Source organism: Merops nubicus, unplaced genomic scaffold (genome assembly GCF_000691845.1).
Source record: "Merops nubicus isolate BGI_N331 unplaced genomic scaffold, ASM69184v1 scaffold42815, whole genome shotgun sequence".
NCBI lineage: Eukaryota > Metazoa > Chordata > Aves > Coraciiformes > Meropidae > Merops > Merops nubicus.
In genome coordinates, this window is record NW_008608467.1 from 19,851 (window position 1) to 45,938 (window position 26,088).

Here is a 26,088-nt window from a genome sequence, read left to right on the forward strand (position 1 = left end):
CTATCCCCCCGCGGCCGCTCGCTCTCCACTCTCCCCTGTGGTGGGATGGGGAGGAGGACTGGGGAAAAAGTCAAGCTTGTGGGCTGAGGTAAGAACAGTTCAGTAATTGAAATAAAATAAAATATTATTCTAATACTTAGTAATAAAAAGAGAAGATTTTAAAAAGAGGGAGAAATAAACCCCCAGAAGAGCAGGTGATGCACAGTGCAGTTGCTCACCACCCACTGACTGGTGCCAAGCAGTGGCCCACCCCTGGGCAGCTCCCCCAGGTTCACGTGCTGCACACGATCTGCTGTGCTATGGACAGCACCCAGCAAAAGCTAAGGCTCCTTGGCCTCGAGCTGCCCAGGTCTGTCACAGAAGGGGAGGGAACTGCAGGAGCTGGTCATAGGGGTTTTAACAATCTGGGGAGCTGGGGCTGGGCTTTGAAAGGGCAGATACTGAGATGAAAGAAACAGGAGCTGAAGGGCCATAAAGTGGCTTATGTAAAGCAAGAAGCTGTTCAAGTAAAAATAGGGTGCCTGGAGGCTGGGAAGCTCTGGTTTGGGAAAAGCAATACAAGAATTTAATGGAAATGCTGAGGTCCCAGAGGCTTCACCACAGTATCAGGTCAAGGAACACATGCAGTGCACCACCCATCCTCAGATTCCATGTCCCCGCTGCCAGCAGTGCAGTGACTGACTGGTCGTGAAGTCCCAGTCCCAGTGTAGTCACTGGGCATTTGGTCACTCCCTTCAGAAGGACTTGCAGTTTCTCTCTCCTTCTTGTAAATAGAGCCAGTACTAGTCTCTATTTACTAAGGAAACATCTGAAGGTGAACTGCAAAGGGTTAAAAAACACCATGCTTTTGATATGATGGAAAGAGGAAAGGAAACTCCACTGCTATTTAAAATGCAACTTAAAGCTGAATGTTCATTGAACTTGAAAGTCATTAGCAAGGCCAACAAACTGTGACAACGTGGATTAAGGGGGCTCTAGTAAAGAGCAAGATGTTCAGTATCTCTTTAGAGCAGACACAGTAAAGCCATTCGTTGTGGAGACCAAATCTGAACTGATGCATGCAGAGAAATGGGAGGAACACCCAACTGCAAGCCAGTAACAGGCAAAGGAGAACAGTTGAGCACTAGCAAAAAGACAGAGATAATTCTTTACATTATCTGCACAGATATAATTAATTATTATACCTGTGAATTATAAAGGCTCCTTAACTACCAGATAAACAGATACAAGCCTCTAGTAGAGAATAGATTTTCCTTTGCTGTGCATATTGATTCTTCTTAGCACAAGGACCTAAAATGCAAAGATCTGTTGAAAGCTACTGAAAAACACTCTTGTTCTCTGTACAAGATTATTTTCTTCTCTCAAACTGCTTAAAATGGATAGTTCTAGTGAGAAGCCATCCACTCTGTCGAGTGAAAAAATCAGGATGCAAAATAAACCGTTTGTTTAGAAAAAGTTGGTCCCATCTCTGGATACAAATCAGAATAATTTAGTTGTTTGAAAAACCAGTTTTCCATTGTGTGCCTTACCTGAGTCCAGAGAGCAGAGTGGTTTGTGGGTCTTGTGACTGCACAAGCCCTACTAATCAGAGTCACTGGTCAACAGATTGCAACCCTCTGGTCTCTAGGTCCCCCTTCTTCGTGGCATGCTTTGTTTATTTATAAGTAGCCCAAAGCCAGCTCTGGCCCCTATTTCCTCCTCCAGCTTGAGAGCCACTGGCTCCTCCTGCCTCATATGCCTGTCCCGAGAGAAGGAGGAGTGGAAGGACATGCAGCACTAGCAAGTAAAGGAGGAGACCTTGAGAGCTGCCTTTCTCCAGAGGCTCAGCTTTGCTGGCCAGGGCAGGCTGATGAGCACTGCACCGTCAGCAGCCCACTTACCTTGGCAATGTCATACATGACAGAGATTTTAAACTCCCAGTCCATGAACGTGCCATCAGGGTAGGAGATTTTATCATTTAAAACATCCTGTCAAGAGAAGAAAAGAATGGTTCTAACCTACATCAGGGAAAAAGCAGAAGATGAGATACGAGTATCTAAATTGCACAGCCTTTCAAACAGCAACTGAAAGAGGTAGCCCTTAGTTCTTTATAGGGAGTAAGTGCACTAGAGCAGGAGTTGACTCAGAAAACAGGGAATATGAAATATATTTTAGAAAAGTGGAGATGGCAGAAAAGAAGGGTTTGTGTAAATAAAGGTAAACTGTGAATTTGCTCTTAAAACTGAATCTTAAATAAAGCAAAATAGCTGAGACAGAAGTGGGCGAGGTGTGCAAGAGGTGATGAATTTCTGTGGTTTGTGCTCACAGCCCATTTCCTACTAATTTACTCATGGCCTTGTAAGTTCAAAGTAGACTTATCTTAAAGTGCCAGTCATTTACTGTTCTTCCAGCCAGTATGATTTCTGTTACTAAAAGTAAACCCCCATGAGTATGCCAGTTTACAAGAAAAGAACCAGAGACAGAGCTGTTATTTTGCTGCCTTGCTGTGAGTTTGTTCCAGAGACCACTGCTACTGATGAGGGTCTTTGTATGACTCAGAAGCAGAGAAAATCTATGCCTGTTGAGAAGCTGATGCCATCGTTACTTCATGATTAGCACTAAAATTACATTGGTAATAATAAACTGTAAGTTTTCAATAACTTTTGACAGACATCAATTTACTATCTCTTTTGATAAACAAAAATTAAGGGCTGTTGTCCCTCATAGCATAAGATTTGCCATATTGCAGCCTCAAACTGTTTGTCACTTACTAATATGGGATATATACTTCTCTCTGTCCCTTTACACTCTGAGGGCATTGTGAGGTCCACAAGGGCATCAGCAGAGACAACAGCTACAGCTTGGAAAATAGAATCATAGACTCACTAGGGTTGGAAAGGACCTCTAGGATCATCAAGTCCAACCATCCTCCCAACATTTCCCTAACCACCAGACCATAGCCTCAAGTGCTAAATAAAGAAAATGTTATGTCCTGTATGCTCACAATATGGGGCACAACACAACACAAACAGTGGCTGTTGCTGTTGCCTGGGCAGAGCTCTGTGTGTGTTTTTCCTTGCTTGCATCTCACCTCATCCTCTAGCTGCTGAGAATCATCAAACTGAGGCAGCTGCAGCAGCATCTGGGGAAAGCTGGAGAGAACTAAGCAAGGGTGAGGAAACTGAAATCATAAACCTCTCACCACTTGCTCAGTCCATGGCTGCTGTATGAGGGCCAGAGACAGAGAAATGGGGATTTTTTTTTTACTTTGAAATTTAATAATTTTAGGGTGGAAGATCTGCAAAGATCGTTACCCGCAAAGAACCTCTTTCGCAGTACTCAATCACCCCAAAGATCATGGTGTCCATCTTCACAGTGCCATAGAACTTGGTCAGGTTGTAATAATCAATCTGTAGGAGCTAGAGCAGAAACATTGCATCTGTTTTTAAAAGCAATCGTTGTTAGTACAGAAACACAGACCAAGGATACTTGTGTGATGTGGCTTTTTATCTCAAGTCCTGATAAGATGTGTGTGTTTCCTTTATATCAGTGTGTAGTAAGGCACTGAGTGAAGTGCCTGAAGACATTTGTCTTTCCAGAGCCTTCTGGATTTGGGAGATAAGAGTGGCTGCTGTTGGATACTGCAAGTTAATTTCAGAGCCTCCATTATTTCCTCCCTGCTCAAACCTCCCAGTTGACTAGAATAGCTGTTAGGAGTGACAGAATGTTAAGAATCAGTCAGTAAATAATCAAGTACTAAAAATTTAATGATGCTGCATGATATCATGGACTTTTTCCATTTATACAGACAACTGTAGTTTACTTTGAGGTGTTTTTAGAGCTTACTGAACTTGCAGTATAGCTGAGTTGTATGAAAAGGAAAACTACTCATTCAAAAAAGATGCAGCACTGCAGCCAGATTCATCTCTCACGTTGAAAGATCCGTGTGCAGGAGCCAGCAGGGGGTTACCTACACTTAAAGAGCTGCACTTGGCATTCAATAATGAGATTTAACCACAGCATTCTGCCACTAGTGAGTTAGGATGATAGGAGCAAGAAGAGTGCGTTGCTTTTTAGCATCAGCTATCAAAATGTATTAGCAAGGCCTTGTGAGAGAGCAGGAGTGACTTCATCCTCAGCTTCACTGGCATACACTTCAGACTCTGAGCTGGTGATGAGATCACGCACACGAAGAGAAAGTTCATCAAGCACTGTCCTTTGAGGAACTCATTACCAGTTCACCTCACAAACCAGCACAAGCGTGTGGCTGTTGGAGCACAGCAGCAAGCAATGAGTTCTCCCATGGGCTCCATCCCACCCTGCCATGCCCAGTTCCTACATGCAGCAGTTACCTTGTTCAGTTCTATTTTTTGCTTCTCTGAGAAATTACCATCACTGTTTTTGAGATCCTTTAGGATCACCACCTGAAGAAAAAATACCAGTGGGGAAAAAAATCATAGGTTCAATACAACAGCAAGAAGTGTCCATACAAAGAAATACTTTGGAAACACCATCCTTCTGCTTTGGTGTTGGGAGTTTCAGTTAATCAGCTAATAAGTAAGTGAGTAATATTTCCTTCAAAATATTTCCCAGGTAGATAGGAACTATTTAGAACTGTCAGTGGTGAAGGCTTTAATTCAACACGAATATACCCTAGGCAAGCAGATAGCTCTGCTCAATGTACAGGAACTGCCATGTAAATGGCCTGTCCTCCATTAACCACCTTGGTACCAAAATTTATCTGATTTCTGGTCCCTCCCTTTCTTCTTCTGCACCTCTGGACTAGACTAGGGGTTCATGGAACCTTATATATTGCCTCCCATCAGTAAGCAAAATGCAAAGCACCTGATAGGGAATAAATGGTTTATTCCTTCCCAATGATCAAGCCATTTTGCAGGGTCAGGGTGGGTGGAATTATCTCTGGAGAGGAGCAACCTCCTCGCAGAAGGAGCCCTCCTAAGCCAAGGAGGGGAGCATGGACAGGTGGTCAGGTTACCTTCTTGTCATATTTGCCTTGGCGAAGCCTCTGGATGGTGTCACGTCTCTTATCTTCGTCTATCTGAGAACAAAGAAGAATAATTAACTTGCAATTATCACCTACTCCCAGCTTAGCAGGTCCAGAGAGATAAGTAGTGTTAGTGTGTACCAGGCAGAGAAGCCTAAGCCTCTCTCTCAAGGGAGGGCCAGCATGTGCCACGGAAAGTGTGGGACATCCCTGCCACTCCCATGCCCTCCGCCTGCTGCTTGTCATGCTGCTGGGTGTCACAGAGGCATAGCACAGCACAGGGAAATCCCTGCAGCTGGGAATTAACACCAGCCCAGTCCACCTCACAAAATGGGCTGCTTTACTGCTGGAGAACAGATACATTCTGTTCCAGAGAACTACATGGGGAATAATCTCTTTTTTTTCTTCAATATAGCAAGTAAGGGTTAAAAATAAATGAATAAATAAAAAAAATAACAGATCCTACTAGATTCTACCAGAGCCATAGCCTACATTGTAGTCAGAGTATGCCAACTTATCAATGGTCTTTAGAAGACAGAATCCAAGACCCAGCTTTGGGCACTGTGCTTCTCCTCTTACCTTCAGACTGATGTGGCTTGTCTCACTGGTCTCCAGAGGCAGGATCTCCTCAGGTGGTATGTGGGACCACTTCTTCCAGCGGCGCTCGTTATCTCGCCTGTACTTCCTGCAGAAGGAGTGAACAGAATATCCTCCCCGTGAACCGAAACCCACAACAGGAGATTAGGACAGGGAAACCTTGAGTGTCGGGATGACACAAGGTTGGAGTATCAGGCTGGCAACACCTGAGCACAAGCACTGTGGCTCTTGTACAGTTTTCCAGCTTGAGGCTGCTCTGATTGCCCTAGCTTTGGGAAAGCCTGAATGCTCGTTCAGTACCACAGACCTAGCAGGAGAACAGAACAGAGACAGCAGAACAGCTGGTAGGCAGTGTCTCAAGGGAGATAGGAACAGTTTAAAGCACAAAGGGCTGTCTGGATTTCATATAGTTTTCTCCTCTGTTATTGAATGTACTCTGAAGGGAGGTCCCACAAACAAATGCAAGACAAAGGAAGCCCTGCCAACAACAGTGGATGGTAAGAACTGGTGTAACTGCAGCACCAGGAGAGAAAGTAGCAACAATGTTGAGATGAGATGAGATGAGATGAGATGAGATGAGATGAGATGAGATGAGATGTCTTTTTGGGGGTGTCTTTTATATTCTGCACATTTCATAACAATGAGGGAAGAGTCCTTGGAACAGAGAGAAGGAAACTGCTGTCTCCCTTGCAGAACTTCAGAGCAGACACTTGTCTTAGAGAAAAGCTGCAAGATGACAAGTTCTCACCGACCTACCTGCTTACTCGTGCAGGTTCTTCATCTATTAAAATGAAAGACAGGACTGACTGGAGAGACTCAGGAGAATCCTAGCACACTGATGACTGTTAGAAAAAGCTCCAAATGGGAGAACCCCCAGTACTGACTAATAACATGTATGTTCCCTTTTCCAATATATTTTAACATGCATATATCAAAGAAAAGGACAACCAATAATTGTGGTAAGAACTGTTTTTCTCAGTTCAATCTCATAAGCTGTGTTGTGTCACCAGGATGCACTGGAGTTCAAATGGGTATCAACTGGTGATCAAGTACCTATTAAATTGAATATAGATCTAATAGATCTAATACCCATATAGGGTTATATACCCCCAGTCAGGTATGTAAAGTAAGCTAACGAATGGCTCTTCAAGCAGAAAACAAAGGCATTGCCCTAGGAGGAAAACTGTTCAAGGACAAACAGAAGGCCAAAGGGACTGGTACCTTAGGATCAGCAAAGAGATGATCAGAACCAGAATCACAATTCCCGTGAGTGTAAAGACAGCAATAGTCAAGATGTGTGGGCCTGCAGAACAGAAAAATTGAAAAATAAACAACTCAACAGAGGACACTGAAAAACAGTATTTAAGAAATTTAAGTGATTACCCTCACCCATACAGTAGCTGAGCAGGGACACGCTTTGGTCACATTCAGTTGAGAAGCTTTGGGAAAGCCCAGCACTGCCTGGAGATGACATGTGCCTGCCACCCTCACTGCAGCACGAGGCATGACCCGGAACAGTGGGGTCTTGTGTCCTCACCTCAGGTGGGAGGACTAAATCTCACATCATCTGAGCAGCACTTTTCAGGTATTCTCCTCTTTAGAAACAAACTAGGATAGTCCAGGAATACCTCTGACTTTTCTTAGCAACCAAGTTTTAAAAAATTAAGCAGCCAAACTTCTCCTTGTAATAAATTCATAAGAGTGGGTGATGGAGGCAGACCTTGGGTACAACTCCCTGTGGGACAGGGATGTAAATGGGGTAAGCAGTTGGCCACCTGAAATCAAGCAATATGACATACACTGACCCTCAGAATCGGGCAGTAACTGAGCAGGGCATGGAACACACCATGGTAACTGTCTGCATCTGACACAGAATTCACTTTAGGAACTCCTCTGGATTTTTGGACCCAGCTTTCTAGCTTTGATCTTTCTCATTCTGTCTATCACGTCTCTCCACCATCTTTCTCTGCTGTGTTTATCCCAGCATCGGTTCCAGAGCCTCCCAGTAACTTAATATTGGTCTGATGCCCTCCACTGAAAGCTCCCAGTACTAAGGGGCATTAGGTCACCACTGTAAAACGACAGCTACGTGAGGAGGTGCAAAACGATTTTGTACCAATTCTCTAAAACCTCGTTTGTGAATCGGGGCTGGCAGTTTACCAAGCAGGTTGTAGCTGCCCGTGGATGCGGCGCGGGACCAAGGTTCCCGTTGCTGAGGCTCTGGTACCACCTCCTGGCACGGGGAGCAACCACACGCCAGGCCTCAGGGCCTCGGGAACCAGGAGCGTTTGGGTATTGAACTGGGCCTTATCCATGTTTAGAGCGAGGGTTAAAACTTTTGAATAATAGGAAAATGTGGACGAAGCCCTGTGTTTTAGGGAGTTGCAGGAAGAAGGGGGTAGCCGGGCTGGGTGGGCTGTTGCCAGCCACAGGGTGGGGAGGAGCAGGGCTCTGCCCGCTGTGCCCGCTCCCCTCCCTGCAGGAGAGAGTCCTGCTGGGAAAGTTCCGTCTGTTGTTGTCAAGGCGTGGTGGTTGCTTAAACTTTGGCTGTAAAAAGTTGTCCTTCGGGGGAGTATATTTTTTTTAGAATCACACTGAAGGAAGATTTATTTTTAAAACTGTGAAAACAAAGCGGCCGAGGGCCTGTGGGAGGCGGTGCGGCTCTGCTTTTTTATGGCTTGGCCACAAGGTCAGGCCTTCACTACGCACGTGTTTGGCTGCCACTTTGTACACTGGCTTTCTGCAATTCCCTTTTTTCTTTTGCCCTTGTGCAGCACCTTCAAAGGAGGACATGCTGAGAGGAATGTTTTAAAGATACAAAGACCCACTGACAACATGGCATGTTGGGGGGCCAAGGGATGGGCAAGAATGGGACTGGAACAGCACCCAGAGGACTGAGGCCAAGCAGCACGTGGCTCGGCCAAGCAGCACGTGGCTCAGGGAGCTTACACAGTGGCTGATGTGTGCAGTGTCGATGTCTCTGCACAAGCAGGGCTTGTGGGCATCCCAAGGGACACCAGAGATTTTACCAGAGCTGCAAAAAGTAAAGTTCCACTGAACACCTTCTGCTCTTCCCAGGGCTGTCTAACTGGAGTGTTGTCAATGCTGCTCCCTGCTCCTAACAGCTCCTATGGGTCCCTGGCAATGCACAAATACTTCTGCTTCTCTTAAGAGTGGCAAGACCTAATTTTAAGCCACCTGATTTACTTTACTGAGGAATAAAAATGTTTGAATCCAGGTACCACCTTACTATGAATGGACTCTTTATCAGAATGTGTTTGTTTCTCCAGTTCCCTTATGGAGGTAAGCACTTGAGTGAACCTTTGGCAGGGACCTGTACTAGTGGTACCTTTGAACACTCACTGATGGGAATGACTCAGTGCATAACCCCCTATGCACTAACCCTTGCAATCACTACACTGCAATAATCTTTATCCTGTATATCATCTCCTAAATCACATGCCTTTCCATTCTTTCCGTTCCCAGTCATCGCGTGGCAGCAGTATAAATGAGGAAGTGATCTCAATCCAATCAGACTGACAAGGCATGACCCTGCTATGCTGAATAACAAGGGGGTTCATCTGTTCTCTCCAGAGTCCCCAAAAACTCAAAAGAAAAGGAAGCAATGATTACTGGGATTTCAGATTTAAAGTTTGGGTGTAGGTAGAGCAATAACCTAGTTTCCCATTGTCTTTCTGCAAAGAGACAGCTCTTCTGAGAGACCCCTCAAAGAAAAGTACCCTGAGTCTCCACAGTGCTGTGTCATCTCCCCAGTTCCTTAGAACAAGGATGAAGGGGCAAGCAGAAATCACCATGTTGCATTGGCAGTACAGAAATGCGGTCAGATAACTCATCATAACCTTAACTCTGCTGCCTTTCTTGAATGCTCTTTCAAGCAATTCACACCACCACCGTCTTCTAGTGAAGGTTATCTATTCAAGGGTGACCTCCTCCAAAACGTGCTAGTATTCCCCATGTCAGTACCTCGCTGGTGCAGTGTGGAGTCTACCAGAGGGTTAGTAGCACCTGAACAGAAATGTAGGTTTAGAACTGGTCTGGATGCAGAGGACATGAGGGGCTGGGGCAGAGGAAAGAAAGATGTTGTTCAGCCCCAGCTCCTGGAGTCACTGGCTGAGGGCAGTGTGAAGCTGGTGGGATGGATTCCACAGCGGCTAGATCTTGGGACTGTCTGATCTGTCCTGGAAGAAGAGGTGGGTTTAGTGGGTGTCTCACCTGCACCTGGAATATCACTGGGCAGCTTGTGGTTCTTCCAGACAAAATCTGGATTGGTGGCCTCTGTATGGGTCTCATTCTTTTGAGTGTTGAAATACAGAAGAGTTCCAAACTGTGGGTGTAGGAGGGAAGAAAGGCAGTCAGCAGCTGTGCTCGCTCTCTTGTCCCTTGCTTCCAACTACCTTTAATAAATGTATTACTCCAACTCAAAGCGATACTTTCTGCTAGTGGTGCATTCCTCAGGTTAGCCATATGTTTGTCTGCCATACTCTGCTTCATTCCTCCCCTATCTCTGAAAATAAATGTATCAGCCCCACAAAATACCAGCTGTACTTCACTTACTGAATCACCAGATGACATCAATCCTGTCAGCCTCCAGCACACCTCTCCTGAACCCCTCCTGGTGTGCACAGCATTCATGCCGTGGCACGCCACCACTTCTGCTGTGGTTATTTACATCATTCTTATGTAATAGTACAGGGCATTTTGTTTCTCCTTTCATATATAAGGTCAAACTGTTGTCCTCTTGACATACGTACATGATTGGCAGTCTGTGACGTGTACAGCAGGGTCAGATTGGTATCAATGTCTCCAAAGTCATCTAGAGTCACCGGACCCAGTAGACCTGAGGACAAAAGGAATTAGTCAGGGGCTTGCAAGCTCAGAAACATAAATATGTGGCAGGAAGGATGGGCTAAATAAAAGGATTTCTACTGTTTGAGAGATTTTTCTTCTTCATGTACATGCTAGAATACATGTTAGCTTAGTGTGGTGCTACTTCTCCCTTATATGCTGTATGCTACATTTTCTCTATAAAATCCAATGAGAGGTGTTGAACTGACTGCTCTGAAGAGGAAGATCTCCCTCTAGCTGTAGAAAAATCTATGTCGTGTTTCTTCAGCATACCAAGAATGTCAGAGTAACCTCCCTGAAGGGACCATTTTAGAAGTGGGAAGGGAAATTGCCTCTTTCTACCTGCACTTTGAATCTATCAACAAGAAAGGAAATATAGGGATACTTTCATTCCCCTTACTGTTTTGAGAGCTACCTGCTTGGCACTAATATTATTTTGATTAAGTTCTTTTTCCCTTTAAACTCCTGCCTCAGTATGTCAGCAAATGTGCAGGCTGAGAAATTGCCATTGTAGCACATTCCAAGGATTTTAAGGTTGAACTTCCTATGTCCTTCAGCGTGGCTTGACTTTGCTCTCATGCAGTCAGTCATTTCCACAAGAGCACAAGCTTAGCTGATACCCACCAGTCCTTAAAGTCTCACCTGCTTCATTTTCCCTTCTTTCTTTTAGGAGAGTCTTTTTGATCACCTTCAGATTGCTTTTTTGCTGCTGTTGATGATGACTTACTTTATTTTTCCCAAAATTCAGCATCATCATTATTGTAGTTTGGGAATTACTGTCTCCTTTTTCACCTCAAATACTGATTCTCAGTTTTTCATGGTCCACCTTCTTAATAGCAAAATAATTATTGTATGAACTCTGTACACTACTAGCCTCCAACACAAGAAAGAAAGAAGGTGGTTCAACACCTTATAACTAATGTGGAGCATTATAGTGCTAGATTTATTTTCAATAAGAAAAAAGTTGGTGCAACTTACCTTTCAAATTTAAAGTGAAACTGAAGAGACGAGTCTACTGATACTCAAGAAAGGATGCTGTCTCCAGGAGGAATTAATAAACTATATTTTTCTAGGTTTGGGATACCATAGTTAAAGCAAAGATAAGCCCAAAACCTGTTAGACCACATTAGGAAAATCTAGGAAACTTCTACACGTGTGTTTGCTGAAAGCACATGGGACATAAACACTAAGTTTTGAGTCATCATTTTGCTACAGATCTCTGAGGTGAAGTGACAGCTGGGACTTTGCTACCAGAGTGGTAATGTTGTAATTTCTTTCTGTAAGTCTTGCTTCTGTGTTTTCCTAATGATCTAATTATATCATCTTAAGCCCATGGCCTACAGAAGCTCACTGGTGCTCAACAAGAAAGTTGGCTGAGAGCTAGCTCATTGCCAGCTGGCTTACATTCACACTGCAGGCACCCGGGCCTACGATGGCTTTGTAAACTGGGAAATAGTTGAAACTACTTCATTAAAGCTTAGCCAAGTGGACTTCAGAGTCACTTTGAACATCAGTCATATTTCTATACGTACTGGCCTCAAGTCAAGACCAGACCTTTGGGGGAAAGCTTAGATGTGCCACTGTCATGAATTAAGCACCTGAATGCCAGGTTGCCTCTGGAGGCAGCACGGACTCTGAAACCTACCTGTGTGCTTCACTCTTCCAGCTCTTTTTTCATTCTCCAAATACTCTCCCTCTAGAGAGTTCAGCTCTTTGCCAACAGAATGACACCAGCTACAGGTCCTTGTCTCTGTCCTCCATCTCTACTGGCTGGGAAGCTCTGTCCCTCCTCCTTCCTCTACCTCTCCTTAGGCAGCAATATTCTTTAAATGTGCTTTGTACCTCAGAGCAGTAGGAAAGATGCAACAGCCCAGAACGGAGTCTGGGCCTCAGTCTGTTGCTAATTGCAATGTTTCAGATTATCATCATTTTTGCTTTCTACCTCTGGTGTGCTGCATGCACTGAGGTAATTTTGCATGGCTGCTACCCAGTGCTTCTGCCAATACTGTAGATAACATCCTTGGGAAAAAAAATATAGAAAAAGAAAAAAGAGTGGGAACAAAACTTATTGAAGGGCTTGGACTTTTTTAGTGTAGAGTTGACTTACCCTAAGAGTGCTTAAAAAGAAATTTATTTCCCCTCAACAATCTAGTGAACCCTGCCCAGGACTGTATGGTTTTTTTACCTTCAAAAGTGGTATTTCGGAATTCATTGATGAAACTGAGAGGTGACACTGGGCTCTCAGAGAGGATAAATTTCTTTAGAATATGTCCAAACAGCAAGACTGCATTAAAATAGCCAACAACAAAGTCATCATCTTCCATCTGGAACAGGAGAAAAAGAAAAATGGGAATTTGAGAGTCCATATTTCTGCCTTAAAGCTAGAATATCTTTGGTGGTCTTCATTTGTCAAAAACTCCAACAGAGAAGACCAAAATGTGCTGAACACTGAGTAGATGGGCAATGCCCCATCAGAATTCTTGCTTGGAACAATAAAAGGAAACAAAATATATTTTTAGTGTATGAGGACAGGCAGGTGGTGAAAACTTACAGGAGGCCAGTGTAAAGTTCTGGCATGCTGATCCTGGTGCAAAGGATTCAAGAAATCCTGCACTGTAGGTTCTGGCCAGGTCTGCTCAGTGAAACCCAGAGCTTCTGGTTTTGGATTAGACTTTCTGTGAAGATAATCTAATGTGGTACCAGCAAGTCTGGGCTTCCAGATGGCCACAGCTCAGTGGCAAGGAGCTGTGCCAGAATTTCCAGGAGCCTGCCATAGAGCTGATACCCAAAATGTGTTGAACCCATGCAGGGGGTTCTGGAAGCCCTGCAAATCCATATGGAGTCTTTGGGCTGCCTGCTGAAGAGCTGGAGCTCAAAGCCACAAATCCTGAGAAGAGCTCTGCATGTAGAGTCTCTTTCCTGGGCAGATGGCAGGGGTATGTTTCACTAGGCAGATACAGGGTTTGCATTGTTTCTGCTTTTCAGGAAATTAAAAAAAAAATACATATTTCCTACAGAAAAAGAAGGTTCCTGTTTTCAAGGTTTAACTGGAAAGCCCCTGGACAGGAATAGCAATGGTTGCCACCGCTTACACATATCTGCACACAAAAATCAGTCAGCAATTATTAGTTCTGAACTTCCCATGCTCACGTCTTGATTATATCTATAGAGCTTCCTTCAGTGATGCCTTGCAGTTCCATGTAAGATAGTCACTCACTCAGAAGTGGAGTCAGAAGGCCTTGTAGCTATGAGTCTTCCTCATGCCCCATGAACCTGATACTTGCAGATGAAACGAAAAGCTTGAGTTGAACTTCAGAAAGCAGGAAAATGAGACCCTGCATGTTTGCTGTATGTTACATTTTTATGTCATTACAGCAGGACAAAATGTCATCCTGCAGTGATGTAAGAACATACCAGCATAGAAGCATGATGGGGGATGATTGCAGCTGCATTTTTAGTTTTCATTTCCTATTGCATGAACATGAATTAACTGAATGCAATAGTCAAATATAAAATAGTTACCAGGGCAGAGTCCTCAGTCTTCATGGTATTTGAGGTGTTGCCAGCTGGTGGCAGAGTCAGGACAAGTACATTCTTCATGTAATGGGCTGAGATGTTCCTCTTAAAGTAAACGTTGCTGCAAAGCAAAGCACAAGATCCCATGAACAGTCAGCAACATGGGCAGTGGTGACCATGACAGAACCACTCTCCTCTCCCCAGCAGCACCGTTATTTAACAGGTTAAAACAGGAGTTCCACAAGTGAGATTTCATCATGGACAAAACTCTTTATGTTGTTCATTCCCTGATGCCAGCTTCTGTGCTTAACTATTTAAAGGTAATATCAGAGATACAGCAAGCTGAAACTCATAGGCTGCAGTGAATTTTTCTTATTATTGTAACTCTTTGATTTCTGTCCCCTTTATCTTCTCTTCTGTCAAGCAGGAGTTTATGTATATTAAAACTGAGTCTCTTCCTGAAATCGACAGTATTGCAAAGAAACTGTGGTTTCTTCATGATACTGTGCTTGTTTCTTACCTCTTCTGCACTCTTTTGCATGTTACTCTGATTTTTGATGTTTCCTGCTGGAACTGATCCACCAGGGTTTGCATTAAAAGCATTTAATGGGATGGCATGAAACAATCAGAGGGGTGCAGAGAGCATCTTACTGGTTTATTTAGCACAGTGAGCTAGGAAAATCGGAAGAAATCATATGAACTTGAAAACTATGCTAAAACAAGCAGAAAAGGTTCTAGCTTTCAGGTATCTTTGGTTTCATCACTGTGACAGGCCATTTGGAAGTGCTTCATGGACTGGGAGCCACTGGAGTCACATCTTACAAAGGAATTTAGCAGTAGATATTAGTGTCAAGTGGTGACATCTGTCACTGCTGTAGCTAGATTGATTTAGGAAAATTGTGTGAGCTTTCTCTCACTAGTCGTGTTTGATCAGCCTTTTATTTTTTCAGTCAGTACTTTATTCAGAATTTTTGGAGACCACAGGCTCTGCTCCATGGCATCAGATGGGGTCCTGGCCCCAGAGCTCTGCCTTTCCCTGAACCTTCTGACTTTGACATTGGATTTTTCACCTGAAGAATTTCAAAGTGCTTTTCAGTCAGGCTGAGACTGAACTAGCCAAGTGAAAAGCAAACCTCATTAGACTCCACCAAGCTGGCTAATCCGATGGCCTCCTACCTCCCCTGAGGGAGGCTCAAACACAGTGTTTGTGTCCTGGCTGCCAGAGAGCTCAGAGCTGAAGAAAACTTAAATCCATCACTCGGTCTGAGGGATTTCACTCCTGGAGAAGCATGAGACCTTGCCTGCTGTCTTCTCCTACAGCTTGAGTTTGGATCTAATACATGTCAGTATGTTGATTGTATAAAAGCACTCACAGACATAGGCCCCATTGTGCATTTGCACAGAAGCATGGATGGTGGCCAGCTGGCTAAGGAAGGGCAGCAAGGGGCTCCTGGTGCCTGGGTAGAGCAGCAGAAAGCCTAAAGCTCTTAGAGGTGCTTCTGAAAATTATATATGGTGAACCTGGAAGTGTGCAGGACAGAGAAGATCTTGTTAGGGCTGGAACCACAGGCACAGTTGGGACCTAAAGGTTAAACAACTGAAGTCATTAACCCAAAGTGCATCAGCACTGCCCTGTCAAGGTCAGCTTTGGGCACAAGGTCTGTGTAGTCCCACAGGCCCTAGAAGTTCATGGATTCTTTTGCTACATCAACAGTGGAGTAAGTGTGATTGAGACACAGGCACATGCATTTGCCTTGTGTCATCCATGTCATTAAGCTGCCAGCACATGGCAGGGTTTTGGTCTAGGCCAGTGAGTTTTCTCCCAGATTATGACTTACAGTGACCAGAGCCATATCCAAAAATCAGTTTGAGCATCTACACTTAGATATGAGCTGTGCTGTGTCACTTAGGCTTTGTGACAGAGATCAGCACTTGGTCCTTGCCCACAGACAAACTTTTTCAGGCTACCATTGATAAGGCCAGTTTATATCAGTACTCTCTATAAAAGATTTTGTAATTAATAATATAAAGATGAAATAGAAGAACAGAAATCTTTGGCTCTATGCTAAGAAACAACTCTGAAAAGATTTATGTAGTTATAAAGATGTTGAAGAGATGGTTATAAAATGAAAGAGTCATAAAGTGGAAGAAACAGTTGAACAGCTCTTGAATAATTTTAAAATAAAATAAACAGAGCCTAGAAGAATGTAAGCCACATTTACATAATGGTCTGGTTGGGCAGAGCATATGAAAAATGTGTAATATCTCATATGAACAGATTATGTCTATTCTGACCTTGGACTCCGTGGCTCTCTCATGGCTTCCTGCACTGAGGATTCCACAGGATGACTTTAACCCTACCTGCCCTGTCACTGCCTTAGAAAAATATCATGTAATGTGAAGAGGATATTGTAGAGGATGTGCCATGAATTAAACACTGAGCAGCCAAGATAAATGGCAAGACAGAGGAAAGACAGCAATGGAAAACATTTTGTGAGACAGCATTGCTACACCAAAACAGTTCCACTCAGACTATTTCCATTATCTCTATCCTTCAGCAAACTGCAGAGAAAAGAGGAAAGGCAAAAGTGATACTTTACTTGAAGAGATCTATCAGGATGATAACAATGTCCTTATCCACTTCCTCTGTGCCTAGGTCTGTGCTGACGTCCTCTGGAGAGCCACACATGATGATCACTGCAGATTGGACAAAAATGGAGGCAGACTGGTGAAATGGAGAGACGAGAAGAGGACAGGGGTCTGCTCCCCATGCTTGGCTGGCAGGTAGAAGAGCAATGCTGGGCTAAGGCACATTACCTGTGCTGTGGGACTCAGGCACACACCTACAGCCTCTCTGCAGTAAGACTGGGATATCTGAGGGGAAGTGGTAAAAGGTGTCCTAATGCCTGTGCCATTTTCTGTCTGATTGCACTAGAGCACTACCATCATCTCACTCAAATAAGCATTAGCAGTTCTGATGCAATATGGGCTACAGAATATGAACATTTCTAAGTTAAATGGCATTGAAGTAATAGTTTCATTGGCTTATTTTTTTACTCTCACGCTCACTTGGCCTGCTGATGCCAGGTGGTTAGTCTTAGGAGAAGATGAGGTATATACTTAGCCACTTTTCCAGGTTAGATGGATCATTTCCAGAAGAACTGCCCCTTGCTGGCACAACTGAGGCTCATATATGTACCAGGGCTGCAAACCCTGGAATGATAGAGAGCTAAGCATTCTTGTAGTATCTAAGGCCCTTCTTAGGAGGAGCTGTGATTCCTGGATTTCTGCATCTTTGACAAAACAGAGCTTGTGCCTAGATGGGATAATTCCCCACAAAAGCTCTCTAGGCCTAGGACATTCTCCCATATTTTATGGGGGTGGAGAAAGCAATGTAGGAACTTTGGGCCATTTTATGTTTGCATGCATGTGAAAGGGTAGATCTGGGTTTCTCCTGCATTTCTCCACCGTTTCTGTAGAAAGACCATCCCTAGCAAGTAACTAAGGGGTAGGTCTGATTTCCTGGGAAAAGCACGTGAGCAGCAAGAGCCAGAGCCCCCTCAGTGCTCCCTTACCGTTGCTTTTCCGGTTTGGGTCTTTCACAGTTTCTTTAAGCTGCTCTGGAGTCCTTAAAATGTCCTTGAACTTCAGCTTTTCAGAGAACTGTGTGATTCCAGCGTCCAGTGCATTCATGTACCTGGCACAAGGGAGCACAGATATTCACAGAAATACTCCTCACAGTCTCCTAAGTAAGCCAAAATGCAAGGTAGGTTGTTAACAGCACACGAGAGTGTTTGTAAGGTGGTGTGGAACGTTTTTTCTGCAGCAACAAAAGAGAGAAAATCAATACAGGGCATGAAATACTTAGAAGTGTTTGGAAAGCCACACAGAATATTTGAGCTTAGTTGTGCAAAGAACAGGTTTGGAGAATATAATGATTTAGTAAGACATTAACAATTAAGAACTCAGGGATATGGGGAAATTACAGTGAGTGAGGCTAACGAGGTGGCAGAGCTCTGCTGGTTTAAGACATCAGTGGTAACAGAAGACACATGTGAAAGTTCAAAGCAGTAAATGGGAGCTGCAGAAAGAACAGAGGTTAAAAACACATATGTAGCCTGATTGTGGGGGAGAGAGAAAGTAGCAACAAAAGGCACTACACTGAGTCAGTTCAAACTTGAAGGGGAAAAATGAGGACAGCAAAAGAAAATGACCAAGTAAGTAAAAGCTAGCTAAAAGATTAAGCAAAACCAGCCAACTCTTAAATCTGATACTTGCCTCAACATGTTGTGTCTGAGAAGAGACATTCTGTCTGAATTAAAGTTCAGGGAAATGAACTTTACCTTCCCACTGTTAGGAAGGCAGAAAACCAAAAGAAATCCCTTTGTTTTTAGACTGGTTAACTTTTGATCTAGCAACACTGAGATCCTAGTCCTATAAACTGCTAAATATCTTTGGCCTCCCATGTTTTTTCAGTAACAGAATCTTGAACTATTAATTTACAGGAACATATGCACAGGTGACACAACCTGGTTTTGCTCTCACTGTGGGTATCCACTTCTTTTTATACATTTGTGGGGAAAAATTGAGCCTAACCAATATAACTCGTGCTTTAGCAAAACTGAATTTTTAAAATCAGACATTTCAAAAACTTTTAAGCTTATCATTTCTATTAAAGCAGAATGAAATGCATTTTTACAGCTATATTATGATGAAAAATTGGCTGAGATATAAAAATGAATGTTTTTGTTGTTAATTCAACAGTAAAGAAAATAATGGAAAGAATCTGTTGTCATAAAGAAGGTCCCAAACAGGAGTATTAGCAGAGACAAGGTAAGAAACACTTGGAAAATAACTTACATGCATTGACTTCTTTGAAAGGTGTGAAATCTGCAGGATTAAAGGGATTTAGCTAAAGTGTGTGTAGTGCATTGGCAAATTATAACTGCAAACATGGAGAAACAGGGATTATAGTAAGAGAGGAGCAAAGTGTAGTGATGATTCAAAGCATCAAAGAGAGGTAATTGTAACAATTACATCATGTGAGCAAGTTCCTATTTATACTGTATATCTATATTATAAAAAAGAAGGAGAAACCAATAGAAATCCCTAAATATCTATAAAACACTGAATGGGAGATCAGTTTTTAGACCTCTTAATTCAGAAAAAAAAAAATCTGTATACAAACTATTCTGTAGGTAGTGGCTTATATCACTCTGAAGTCAATCCAGTCATAAAATTTGCTTAAAATTCTGCAAGTTCATCAGGATATTAATTCAAAAGATAAATAATACTTATTTCCATGAGTTCTTGGTGCCTTTGAGCTATGTTTATTAAATTAGTAGGAGAAATGAGATTTTTCTTTTTAATTAGTCAGCACTTTATGTCCCAAAATTGGAGGGGGAAAAAAAAATCAAAGGAGCATAGGAACATTCACATGAGCTGAAAATTAAATGACTCAGTAATAGAAGTGTAATGATAAATATATTGAAGAGTCTGTTTGACTAAAACTAGTGTTTGATTTTAGGCAAGGAGAAAACCCAGAATTCTTGAGAATCAGGTACAGGTTGGTGTTTCAGGTCACAAAGTGAAAACTGCCTCCTTTGCTCCAAACAGGTTAAATTCTGTGATTGTTGGGGGTCATTTTGTTCAAAGGAAGATACAGCTTGAACTCTGGAAATATTTTGGAGTACCAACAGTGCCCACAGATTGAAGCCATTAATGTGGAGAAACGTTACCAGATAAGCTTGCTAAGAGCCCTGACCTAAAAAAAGTATTTATGAATAGCCTAATGTAGGAGTCTCTTATGTCACACTAAATACATCAAGGATGCAGTAAGGAGGTATTTCCAGCAGGAGCAAGATGTGGACTATGTTGTCCACAGGGAAATCCAAGGCTTCAGAATAATTAAAAGTAGACTGAGTGAAACATTTAGACATGCAGTACAGCTAAAGGGTATAATTCATATCTTCCTTCTCTCATTCCTTGGTGCCTCATAAGGCATCTCCCAAAATGCAGGACTCAAAGGACAGCTTGTAAGAGCCATGTCTGAGGATGGCAACAGAGTCTATCAACAGTGGAGTCAGAGCTGGATCTGGGACTTACCAGAAACAGGGCTCTGAGTTTTCATTCCTCTTGTAAATGTAGACAGATTCCCAGTCTGAGGTTTTGAATGGCAGCCAAGATGCTTTCCAAAAATAATAGAAGAAATCATTCACTTTCCTGGCTGGGGTCAGAAGGCGGGTTAGGTTTACTTTGTAGTCACAGGACAGTCCAAAACTCCCTACAGAGATCAGAGGCAGGCTCAGTATTGTTTCAACTCTGAAGGGAGAGACAAGAGGACAAGTCTTGAACAGATTGCTGTCACACCAAGGCAGCTACCACATGCTTTCCATCCTCTGCTCCCTCTCCTCTTGTGCCCTGTGTTAGTTTAACAGCAACTTGAACTTGAAACAGAAGCCTCCTCAAAAACACAAGCAGATTTGAAGTCAGTATTGGCACTGAAGAGCCCTGTTGAACTGGTCCAGGCAGCTTATACCACTGCCCCCAATTCCTCATGCCCTTTTGGGTACCATGCATCATTTAAGCCCAAGGGCTGTGACAGGAATCCTAAGGCTCAAGGACCCATCCAGTTCTGCTCCCTGTCTGCCAAGGAAAAGACTTTGGTATCATTCTGGGCAGCTCCCTATGCAGCAGATAGAAAAGCAAAAGTTAGGAGACACAATGAATAAAACAGGGTATATTGCATAATATTTTATCATGGTCCTATACATTTGCAAGATTATTCTTCTGAGACTTTTATAAGTCTCAGTCACATGTGTTTGTCAGTAACTTTCTGACTTCTGGTCATGGCATCTAATAACCGTATAGAGCTAAAAGCAGATAAAGCTCGAGGTTAAGTGTCTCAAGCTTCCCAGTATCTCTCAGTGAAACCAAAAGGCTCCCAAGGTTATATGTTATAGGTGTCCTAAACACCAATGTCTCTGCTAGCTTGTTGTACACAAAATGACTTTCTTCAGCAGTTGATATCTTCAACATCACAATATTAGGGGGAAGAGGTAGTACTTACGAGACCATCTGGTAGGTGGCATAAGTGCAAGCAGGTCCTATGACCACGCAGCCAAGTGCACCATCGTGCTGCAAGGGATCAGAAGAGGTCAGAACAGAACGAAGACTATAACAGTGGCTCATACACTGGTAGATTTGAGAACTCATATTGGATTGACAAAGCTTCACTCAGAGGTGACAGTTACTAGACTTCTCAAAACATGGCCTCTTGTAAAGCACCAATTCTAACTGAAGCTTTTCCCCACATTAGGGTATTCACATAGCTTCTCCCACGTGATTTCTGTGATTTCTAGTGACAAGGGAGCACTTCATCTTTGCCCTCTGGGCATAGTTCCATGTGCATTTCTTTTGTTTCAGTGCGAGCCTAGTGTCTCTGCCCACATATTCCCATTCTCACACAGCTCTCTCTTTTTTGTACTTGTGTAGGCTGATGGTGAACCAGATCAGGGGCTGACCCAGTTAGAAATGGACCATTTTGCTCAGCTTGGGTTGTTTGAGTGTTTGAACGTAAGCACAGGAAAAGGAGACAGAAGTGGAAGGCTGCTTTAGGCAGCACTGCCATCAAATGCCTAATGACACTCTCCAGGAAGCTTTCATAGAATTTCTCTCCAGTATTTTCCTGCTTGTCTGCACAAACCTACAGGAATATCTTCTCCCTGCAAACTTCATTCCTCTGTCAAATTTGTTTGGAACTGGACAATAGGATCAGAAGTTAATAAGGAAAGACAGAGAGACACACGGGCGCACACACATGAAAAGAGAAAAGCCTTCTGAGGAAATCAACTTAAGGAGTCTGCTACTCACATAGATTTCCCTGATGAGCTCCACACCTTCACAGGTGCTGGTGCGACAGCCTTGGGAGACATAGAGGGATGAGGTGAAGCTGTGGAAGGTGGCATTGACTGTAACATTTTTCCCTGTAATGCAAACGTAACAGCAAACAGCATCATGAGTTGCAGACAACCACCAGCACACTGCGTTCCTTCTCTCCTGGCATGCTCTGGGCAGTCTTATGCTAGAATGTCTCCCACCAAAAAGCTGCTAGAAAGTCCACCTACCATCTAACCCCCACTACTTAGGATAAGACTGTAAAATCTCCTCCAGTGTGGGATGCTGACTTCTTCTTCTGGTAGTTTCAGTAACAAATATTTTTAGGGTTGGCCATTACTACAGACATTTTTTAAAGCTCTGTAGGAAGTAACTGAGAGACACTTTAATTTCTTTGGAACCTCTTTTTCCCTATGATATTCTAGACAGTGACAGTAGATTGGTGATATTGAAAGATGTTAAGATATCAAGATGAAAAAAGGCATCATCTGCAGTCACTCAATGGGGGAAAAACACATAGACTGAAGATTCTTCACACTTCAAATCATGTGATCAACAGACAGGGTCAAGAGAAAAATAGTTTTTTGAAAGTAGAGGCAAATCTGACCAGAAGAGGAAGCAAAGGCATCCCAGTTACTGCCCCAGAGGGATCACTGGACTTGTCTGATCCAGTTCAGCAATTACCATGTTCCAGACCCCAGCTGAACATCTCCAGAAAAGCATGCAGGAAGAATCTGCCCAAAAAGCAAATGTGGTTCTGCCCATCCACAGAGCACTGCTGTTTTTACAGAGGGAGGTCACTATTTCTGAAAGACCTGCATAAGTGAACAGACAGGCAGGGAGCCTATCTGAGGAGCAGTTTGCTGAAGGTCAGACGAGTAGAAAGTTGTGGCACCAAGTCTGACAAGAAACCACAGCAGGAGAGGAATAACCAACGGCCTTTGCCTTACCTGCCACCTGGAATTCATTTTGTACCCATTTCAAAGCTTGAGTCACAGCTAATTTCAAATTATCGGTAGATGATGGGAAGTCCGAGTAATTCATGAGCATCACATTGATCACGTAACTCTTGTTGCAACAGTCATTTGAACCAACTTGCTGCAGCAGCTGGAGAGAGTAAACCACAGGCCAAAGGGCCAGCCCCAACATCCATTCCTTCATCGTTGCTCAGTTTAGACCCATCGTGTGCGTGCTCTCGTTTCTTTTGCTCTTCCAACCCTCTTTCTTTCAGGTACCCTCCACTGGTTTTGTTCCTGGATGAGACAAAAGAGATCTCCACGCTGCAGGTTCAAAGCCAGGCTGTGTGATCCTTCTCTCAGGCACTGCCCTGTCCCCCTCCCTGCCTTCACCTCTGCCCGCCCCTCCGCTGCCCCAGGTGGCACTTCTCTTTGTGAAAAACTAGCAACAGCAAAACTGGGGAAAGGAGAGAGGCTAAAGGTTGCTGTGAATGTTTGCTCATGGAAAGGCTGGGGCTGTAAAACTGAAGTATTACCTGAAACCTTCCCTGATAAGGGCACTAACTCTTCATTGCAGGGATGACCTGAGATCAGGAAGGGGAGGGAATAAATGGACTGTAAAGACGACTCTTTAAAATGGAAATAAAATACAAGGTCCGTTAAAAGCCTAGAGGAAAACAGATGGTTACTTTATGTTTGCATTGCCTTACATCTCTGGTTACATTGCCACACTGTCTCTGATGGCTGGGCTCATAAATCAAGGATATATTTTCTTCTGTGATAAGTTAGCAATTTAATTCCTTTAGCTTCTACCACCAAGATAACTTTTTGTGTTGGCAAAAACGTCTGACTTGCAGTCCTCCAGGCCAAAGCTGCCTTGTCTACTTACAGAGTGGACTCAGCACAAAGCTTATCCACTTTACTCACCCACCCTTTCACCCCAGGTCTGTCCTGGACACGTTCCCAGGCAGCACAGGTCTCACTGCCCATTCCCACCTCGTCAGATGATTTCTCAAGTGGGGGCCAGACATATTCATAATTTATGTGCTGCAACCTCTTGCACAAGATCAGGATTAGAAAAGCCAGCGACCACATCTCAGACCTGTGGGACCAAACCTAAATAATAAGTGGCATCACAAAAGACAGATACTAAAGGACACGGTGCCATTGCTCCCAGATAGGGCTCTTGGGTTTTCATGAGTATTTTTCCTGAGAATCATCTCAAGGAAGGTAGATAGAATGAAGGGAGGACAAAAAACCCACAAGCCTGACGGATGTTATAAATGAGCTGTTGACCTCTCCACTTTTTAATTGCCCAGTGTGTGTAGTCTCTCCGTGTCAGGTCCCATGACAGGAGCACACCTTGAGCACCAGGTGACGTGGAGCAGGAGGGAGTGCAGCAGGAGGCTGCAGCTGGGTGAAGGAACCGCTCCCTGAACCACTTAACACCACACTTCCCCTTGTGCCTCAGGGGCACAAGGCGTGGCTGCTTGGCACACTGGTCAGTAGCATCTGCTGCATGGCATGAGAAAGACAAAGAAAAGCTGTGGCATCGTGCTGTAAATGTGGCGGTTACTGATACTATATGTGATCGTGAGGATGAAGAGAAGAAAAAATGAACAAGGGAGTCGTATGTGTAAAGCACAAAATTTGATGGGCCTGACATGAGCAAAAGGCAAAACTTCTGTGAATTTGTTTGTTGCTGCCTGTGTCTGAGGGATCTTTAGTCTCCAGAGAACAGAAGAGGTGAGATACCAGTGCCAGTCCACTCATAGTTCCCTGGCTGAAGAATTAAGCTAAGTTCCCAAGGATCCCGGCCAACTTCATCTAATTATTTCAAACTATCCAATCTAGTAGTCTATAAAACCAAGAGGATACCAGTGGCACAAACCTGCCAGATACTCTGAAAATCTTCTATAACTCTTCAGAGCACTGGCCCCACTATCCCAGTAACTTTTCTCCAACTGTGAGCCTGCTCTGACACTTCAAAGATTAATCAGGGAGGGATAGAGTTCAGAAACCTGGAAGTCGTGTGTCAGAGGAAAGAAAACAAAAAGCTTTCTGACTCCTGAAGGTGACTGCCTCTTTATTTGGAAACACTGTCTTACAATAGAAATACAAGTAATGGGAGCATCCTGAAGGTAATGCAAATGACTCTGCCTTCCCCTGAAAGAATGTGATGATATCGAGAAGCAGAGCAAGACTCCAGCACCAGAAGTATTGTGCTTAAGGTAATCTCTCCGAACAGCCCCAGGACAAGCCACAAAATTTATCCCCAAAATGGTTTTAAAGCACATCTTCTAAAAATACTTATTCTCTCTTTTAAGAGCTGAGCTTGAATCACCTTCTAAGGAATAAGGTGCTAAGAAGCTGCATCTGACATCCCCAGTGCACTTTTTCCAGCTACAGCTTCGAGGCATTGGCTACTGCTATCATCTTATCAGAAAGATGAAAGATCCCAGCATGAAATGTCTTCACTATGTGCAAGTATCTAACCAAAAAGTCAGTTCTTAGGTGCACATCAGTTTCAGCACTTCATCTTTTTAGTCCTGGCATTATTAACAACTGATGGAAGTCTCCCCTTGAATCACTGAGTACAAACCTGTAGTTTGTCACCTATTCTGCCTTCAGAAGCACAGGGATGATCAGGATTCAGATAGACAGGCCCTATATTTATTTGCCTGAAGACAAAATACAGTCCCTTGCCAACAACAGTAATACTTGTGCTTATATTGCATAGCTACAAAACACCATCATAGGTCTCTGTGCATGCTCTTATAATCTGGGTCAGATTAGGAATACTGACTCAATTCACTGGAAAACTGCATCATTGGTTTTAGAGAAAAGTGATTTTTAGTGCCTGATTCTACAGCACTATTTGCTTGTTTTGCCCTCTGTTTTATTGGATAATAAACAACCAGATATTATAGGGTGTATTTGAAACAGGTAATCAGCACTGACTTCCTGATCTACAAGTGCCATGAGAGGTTCTCTCAGTCTTCTGGAATACTCAAGGACACTCAGACAGAGAAAAAGAAGCTGGAAGAGAAAACAAGTAAGCAAGCAAACAAAAAGCCTGAAGAATTGTTCCTCTCAACCTCTGTAAGATTTTGCTCCACAGAACATTTTATAGTCCTTTTTTAATGGTCCACGTGACAGAGTTCCCTCATTTCAATGGATTCTTTTTAGTACAGAGTCTGAGAGTCCTGAAAAATGGGAATGGTGGGCCAGCCTGTGCATCAGAGTCCCTCTGCCTGTGCAGCTCATATCCTA

At 43.4% G+C, this 26,088-nt stretch overlaps 1 protein-coding gene across 1 annotated transcript in view; it reads right to left on the reverse strand.

The window, feature by feature from the left end:
* The window catches only part of GUCY2C (guanylate cyclase 2C (heat stable enterotoxin receptor)), a 39,888-nt gene extending 16,868 nt beyond the window's left edge, over positions 1-23,020 (reverse strand). Inside the window, exons 1-16 of the mRNA XM_008940262.1 lie at positions 22,810-23,020; positions 21,836-21,948; positions 21,033-21,100; positions 20,069-20,284; positions 17,539-17,660; positions 16,564-16,660; positions 13,976-14,084; positions 12,633-12,771; positions 10,356-10,439; positions 9,815-9,934; positions 6,803-6,884; positions 5,564-5,669; positions 4,976-5,038; positions 4,332-4,403; positions 3,294-3,398; positions 1,881-1,967 (exon numbers count right to left, since the gene is read on the reverse strand). Coding sequence (XP_008938510.1) covers positions 1,881-1,967; positions 3,294-3,398; positions 4,332-4,403; positions 4,976-5,038; positions 5,564-5,669; positions 6,803-6,884; positions 9,815-9,934; positions 10,356-10,439; positions 12,633-12,771; positions 13,976-14,084; positions 16,564-16,660; positions 17,539-17,660; positions 20,069-20,284; positions 21,033-21,100; positions 21,836-21,948; positions 22,810-23,020 — 1,794 coding nt within the window. The remainder of the gene's footprint in view (positions 1-1,880; positions 1,968-3,293; positions 3,399-4,331; positions 4,404-4,975; positions 5,039-5,563; positions 5,670-6,802; positions 6,885-9,814; positions 9,935-10,355; positions 10,440-12,632; positions 12,772-13,975; positions 14,085-16,563; positions 16,661-17,538; positions 17,661-20,068; positions 20,285-21,032; positions 21,101-21,835; positions 21,949-22,809) is intronic.
* Positions 23,021-26,088: the final 3,068 nt, after the last annotated feature.